Raw genomic sequence first — 6,504 nt, forward strand, 5'->3', positions numbered from 1 at the left:
ATCTGTAATTTTTTTTCAGATTTTTTTGAATTGTAAAAATATGAATTTTCATGATTTTTGTGTTTTTCAAAAACCGGCCTCCATGGAGGCCAAGCTCCAAAAGGCATTTTCAGATCATTCACTTGTGTAGATCTAGATAGCGTGAGTGTCAGAGTAGCCCCCGCTTAACACGAGCCGTATCCGCGTTCATGGGCGCCGGGCTGGAAAGGAATCCAATGTCCTGCACCGGACAAAATTACTGTTCTGACCTATAGGACTAACTAAATTCCGATTTGACCTCGTTTCAAAATAAATTTCGTTTCTGACCTTTTTCGGTGACGCCAAGATCCCTGGCGTCTGGGTTACGAAGCAGACGCCAGGGACCCTGGCGTCTGGCCCCTGGCCCGCACTGCCCGCGTGCCCGTTGACCTGCTGACGTGGCAAAGGGGCCAGACGCCAGGGACCCTGGCGTCTGGCCCTGGTAACAGAATAACCCTTGAGGAAAGTGTGTGGGACTCACCCCACACACTTTCCCCAATCCACAACCCGAGCTTGAAGAACACTTGGAGCTCTCACACTCTCTCCTACCCCTCAAGCTCCCCCTCAAATCCTCTCCAAAAGATACATCCCTTAGGTGGATCTTTCCATCACTTTGTTGCTCTTGTTAATCTCCCCCAAATCATCCAATTATTTTTTGTCAAATCTTGTTATTTTGGTTGCATTTTATACATGTTGGTGGAACCCTAGTTCATGTTTTCTCCCTTATGTTAGTGTGAATGGCTTGGTTAACTTTGATAATATAGTGCTATGCATGGTGTGTAGTAGGAATATATGCTTGTTGAGTAGAAAGATTGGGGGTTAGGGTTAGTTAGTGATTAGGGTTAACTTTGCTTAGTGTGTGTTAATTAGTGATACTTTTGTGGACATCACCAATAATTTAGTCTTGATATGATTTGGATAGAATTAGATGTATTTGGATAAACACACCAATTCTCATTGAAGTCTTAAATCCATTCATGTTGTTTTTAGATGGAGAGACTTGTTAATGTTCATTACATGGACAAGGAGGCATTCTTGAGTAACAATGCCGACACGGGTGAGGAACCATTGGTTTTTTATACAAGCCCTAGCTATGAGGATGTTGTTGCAAAAGTGAGACAAGTCTTAGAGTGGATGGACACCAATGTTGATGTTAAGTTAATAGGAAGGTATGATGTTGGAGTTGGAGCCAAATCTCGCTTGAAAAGTATGCCTATCACCTCGGATTTGCATTGGGATGTATACAAGGAAAAGGTATCCCAATCGGAAGACAAGTCACTTGAATTGTTTGCCACCAAGGTTGAATCTCCTCGGTTTACCATTGATTTGAACCGGCATGTCTCTTCCCCAATGGATGACATGAGCGAGAGGACAATGGTGCCACTTGTTGAGCATAGGGTTGTGGTTGATGCCCCCAATGTTTATCCCCCACCACGTCCCCGTGTACCATCTATCAAAGCAAATGAGGTTGAGTTGTATTCCCCCAATGCTTCTAGCCAACCACCAACTAGCCAAGCAAATGAAGTTGAGGTGATTGCTAGTGACGAAGTAATTCAAGAGGATGAAGATGTTTATGATGACGACGAAGAGCAAGAGGAAGGGTTTCATGGTAATGATGTTGGTGACTTGAATGCGTACATAGCGCAAAAGGACATGGATCGTGACTTGCCTTTTAAGCGTCAATATGCATATGACTCGGATGACGAGGGTCCAGTTGAACAGTTGGACGAGGATGGATTCACAAAGAAGGAGAACCAAATCCACTTTGAGCTGACAGGCTTACAAAAAAGAACTCACTTGTTTAAAGATCTCAGCCTTGCCCATAAAGCTGTTGTTGACGGTGGAATGAGAATGACGGCGATTGAGCCAACACCATGCCCGGATCCAGGAGAACCAAGGGTGGAGAATGAGGACGAGAATGCTTATTTGAAGAAAGGATTGAAGTTTCTGAGCTTGCCTATGCTGAAGTTTTGGTTGGCTGACTATGCCATTCGAAACCATAGGCCAATTTATGTTGAGCACTCGGACATGAAGTTGCGTTACACCGTGGTGTGTGAGCAAAAGGAATGCACATGGAAGGTTCGTGCAAGAAAGCTTAAAGAAACCGAAGAATGGGTGTTGAAAAGTTGTGATACCACTCATAGATGCAAACCGCCATCGAAACGACTTAGAAAGACACACCGTCAACTCACATCTGAGTATCTCGGATACAAATGGATGAAAGACATAGCCTTTGATCCCACTGTGAAAGTGAGGTTTCTCATGCGGACGGTGAAAAAACAATTTGGTTATGAAGTCAAGTATGGGAAGGCATGGAAGGCAAAGGCAAATGCTATTAGGATGTTGTATGGTGGTTATGAAGAAGCATACAACCAGCTCCCAAGGTTGTTGGCCGCGATTGCACATAGGAACCCGGGCATGTTTCATGTGGTCAAGGATCACGAGGGAGTGTTCCACCGTGCCTTCTGGAGTTATGGACAATGTGTGGAGGCGTTTCAGCATTGTCGTCCGGTCTTGTCTATAGATGGCACGTTCTTGACCGGTAGATATAAGGGCACACTAATGGTAGCAATGACGCACTCATCAAACGACAACGTGTTGCCGTGTGCATTTGCTTTGGTGCCTTCCGAGCACCAAGACAACTGGGAGTGGTTCACGGGTCATGTTAGGCACAACGTGATTGGGGCTAGGGAGGTATGCATCATATCGGACCGGCATCATGGCATACTCAAGGCAATGGACATTGTTATTCCAGGATTTCCAAAGCTTCACCACAGATGGTGCATGAGGCATTTCATGGCCAACTTTTACCGGGCATGTAAGAGCAAGGAGCTCAGCAAAGACCTTACCCATGTATGTGTGGCCTTCACCACGCAAGGTTACGATGCTCGGTACAACAAACTCTTTGCAGCGGTGAACGAAGGGGGAAAAGAGTTCTTAACTAGGAATTTAAGCGAGAAGCACAAGTGGGCACGCGCTCATAACGATGGTGGTTGGCGATATGGCGACATGACGAGCAATCTCGTAGAATGTTTCAACAATGTGTTGAAGGGTGCTCGTGCATTGCCGGTGACTGCAATAGTGGAGTACACCTTCTTCAAGCTTAATGAGTACTTTCAGAGGCATTCTGAAGAGACTGCAAAATGGATAGGTGAAAAAAAGGATTATCCGGAAAAGGTTGATGAATGGTTGCAGTTACAAGCAAGCAAGTCTTCACGGCAACAAGTTATCATATTCGATAGACTTGAAATGATCTATCAAATTGATGAGCCAGGTGGCACAACACGAGACGGTAGACAATATGGTGGTGCTGCATTTGAGGTGAAACTGAAGACTCGGTGGTGCCAGTGCGAGAGGCCTAGTAAGTATCATTGGCCATGCTCGCATTTGATAACGGCGGCGAAGGCGAGAAACATACATGTTAATGATGGAAAAACCGTGAGGATGCAAGAGTTCCATGTGGAAGCTACTAGGTTGACATGGGCGCCAAGATTTCACCCTTTCTTGGACCAATCACAGTGGCCTGAGTACCATGGCCCTCATATTAGGCCAGACCCTCTTCTGAAGGTGGAGACGAAGGGTAGAAGGAGAACTAAGAGGTTCAGGGGTGATATGGATGACCTGGCTGGATACATTGGCATGAAACAATTTGGTAGCGGTCATTTCATGGAGGCTCCTGACATTATCAACTGTGGGGTGTGCGGTGAAGGGGGACACAATGAGCGGACATGCAAGAATAAGAAAACCAAAAAAAGAAAAACAAGTCGTGGAGGCGGCACCGATGGTGAACGAGGTGGAAGAGGTGACGGTGGTGGTGGTCGAGGAAGCACAAGTGTCAGAGGTGGTAGTGGTGGTCGTAGAGGGAGCACAAGTGCTAGAGGTGCTAGTGTTCGTAGAGGGAGTACAAGTGCTAGAGGTGGTGGTCGAGCTAGCACAAGTGCTAGAGGTGGTGGTCGAGCTAGCACAAGTGCTAGAGGTGGTGGTCGAGTAGGCACAAGTGCTAGAGGTGGTGGTGGTCGGAGAGGAAGCACAAGTGCTAGAGGTGGTGGTGGTCGTAGAGGAATGGTTGATAATGGATCGGCCTTCGGTTATTTGCTTAATCCAGATGGTTGATCTAATAATAATGGTATATTATTTTTTCATACAATTCCTAGCATTTATTCATTTACTGTATTTACGCATTTACTCTCTTTATGTCTTGTGCTAACAATTGTTCTTTTTGTAGGCATGGCTTCATCCGGTTCCAGGACGAGGCCGGCGTGCGCGGACCAAGAGGACATGTCGAAGACGTGGATGGAGGCCAGTTTGGACAAGGAGAAGGAGAAGGATGTGCCCACACCACCATGTTGGTGTGGTGATGTTTGCAAGCTGAAGGTGTCCACTGACCGCAACAAGTCATGGACAGAAGGTAGAAGGTTTTTCGTGTGTCCCAACTATGCACATGATCGTCGAAGGCCAACTAACGCATATGACATACCACCGGTATGTTAGGTGTACATACAAAAAATATCAACAAGTTGTCACTCATATGTCTAACAAAATCATGGTTTATATGTAGTCCCCTCCTCCACTTTGCAAGTACTTCACTTGGATAGATCACGAGGTACCAAAAGATGTCCAAGAGGACCAACGTCGAGATTGGTTACGGAGGCAGCGCCTATTCGAGGAGTCCTATGCACGGGGATTGGAGCGGGAGCGTCGTGAGAAGGAGGCTCGTGAGCGCAAGAAGCGTGAACAAGAGAGGGCACGCAAAGAGAAGGAGGCTCGTCAAGAAGAGAGGGCAAGAAAACTTGCAAGGGCTCGCGATGCACGAGAGGAGGACGAGGCACGTGACAAGAAGGGAAAGTGGCCCCGTACTACTCAGTAGACAAATGGAAAGGCACCGGCGTCGATGATGAACTGTCGAGACTTTGTTTAATGTATGAACTTGTTATTCGAGACCTTGTGTGGTCATGAACTACTTATGTCATTCGAGACATCGTGTGTGAACTTGTTATTCGAGACCTTGTGTGGTCATGAACTACTTATGTGCAAACTATGCTTTGTTCATATTTTTGTTTGATTTCCAATGTTTAAAAATGTGTGCACCAAGTTTAAAAGAGAGCACTTTGCCTAGTTTGCAAATGTGCACACCCAGACGCCAGGGTTCCTGGCGTCTGGGTCCCTATCCAGAGAGCTTTTTTCCTGTTTGCATAAGTGCACATCCAGACGCCAGGGACCCTGGCGTCTGGTTGTGCACATTTGCAAACTGGGAAAATGCTCTCTGGATAGGGACCCAGACGCCAGGCCCTGGCGTCTGGGTGTGCACACTTGCAAAATGCTCTCTGGATCGGGCATCAGACAGATCAGACAGGTGTCTGTTTACCTGCACGAGCAAAATGATCCAGACGCCAGGGACCCTGGCGTCTGGGTCCCTATCCAGAGAGCTTTTTTCCTGTTTGCATAAGTGCACAGCCAGACGCCAGGGTCCCTGGCGTCTGGATCGTTTTGCTCGCGTAGGTAAACAGACACCTGTCTGATCTGTCTGATGCCCGATCCAGAGAGCATTTTGCAAGTGTGCATAGCCAGACGCCAAAGACCCTGGCGTCTGGGTCCTGATCCTATCCAGAGAGCAAATATCGTGTGGATAAGATTCTTTGGGCCCACCTCTGCCCCTTTCATCCATTCATCTCCACCCCACCTCTACCCCTGTCATTCCTTTCATCTCCACTCACTCTCACTCTCACCTCTAGCCCTCTCATCCACTCACTCTCATCCAGTACCATAACCCCCCTCAAATCTCTCACGAATCGGTCTGATTTCACCGTTGGATCTTCAGGATTTCGAAACTAGAAGGTAAATCAACTACACCCCCACTTATTGGTTGGTTTCAGGATCTCCAGTATCATAGTTTTGTGTAAACCCTAGTTTGTTTGTTTTCCTCGTGGTTTAATGTATCATAGGTTAGGTACTAAGAGATTTGTGTGTTGTAGATGGCTAATGGTACTCAGTGGGTGCCTAGCCCTGTTGTTCATGTCCAAGGCTTTTCTCCATGTGTTGTGCAAGTTAGTGAAGTGGACCTCACTTTTGATTGGTTGAAGACTAAATTCATGTTGAAGCAAGGGTTGAAGGAAGAGGATTTTGTGTACTACGTCAGCAGGAAGTAGTCAGATGGCCCCGGAGAAAGAAAATTGGTTGACATAACTGATGATGACAAGATTCAAGAAATGCTGCAAGAATGGAAATGGAAAAGGGTTATTGACTTGCATTGCTACAGGAAACCGAGTTATATGTGATGTTCATGTCGTTTCAACTATCGTGGACCATCGTGGTCATGAACTACTTATGTCATTCGAGACTATTTGTGTAATTTGAGATTATGTGACAAACTTCTCATTCGAGACTATTTGTGTAATTTGAGATTATGTGATAACTATGCTTGTCATTTGCTATTATGTGAACACTAATGTTTGTCATTCGATACTATAGGTGTTTGCTAGAACAAAA

At 46.1% G+C, this 6,504-nt stretch overlaps 1 protein-coding gene across 1 annotated transcript; it reads left to right on the top strand.

The window, feature by feature from the left end:
- The first annotated feature begins 449 nt into the window (after positions 1-449).
- Positions 450-5,068, top strand: LOC125546075. The gene is made up of 2 exons (XM_048710204.1): positions 450-4,500; positions 4,577-5,068. The coding sequence occupies exon 1, from the start codon at positions 1,009-1,011 to the stop codon at positions 4,129-4,131; it is 3,123 nt and encodes a 1,040-aa protein (XP_048566161.1). The 5' UTR covers positions 450-1,008; the 3' UTR covers positions 4,132-4,500; positions 4,577-5,068.
- The last annotated feature ends 1,436 nt before the right edge of the window (positions 5,069-6,504 follow it).

This window comes from Triticum urartu, chromosome 3 (genome assembly GCF_003073215.2).
Source record: "Triticum urartu cultivar G1812 chromosome 3, Tu2.1, whole genome shotgun sequence".
Taxonomy (NCBI): domain Eukaryota; kingdom Viridiplantae; phylum Streptophyta; class Magnoliopsida; order Poales; family Poaceae; genus Triticum; species Triticum urartu.

Excerpts from the sequence above, each read along its gene's own strand:
- LOC125546075 (XM_048710204.1), top strand. The coding sequence starts at position 1,009 with ATGGAGAGACTTGTTAATGTTCATTACATGGACAAGGAGGCATTCTTG.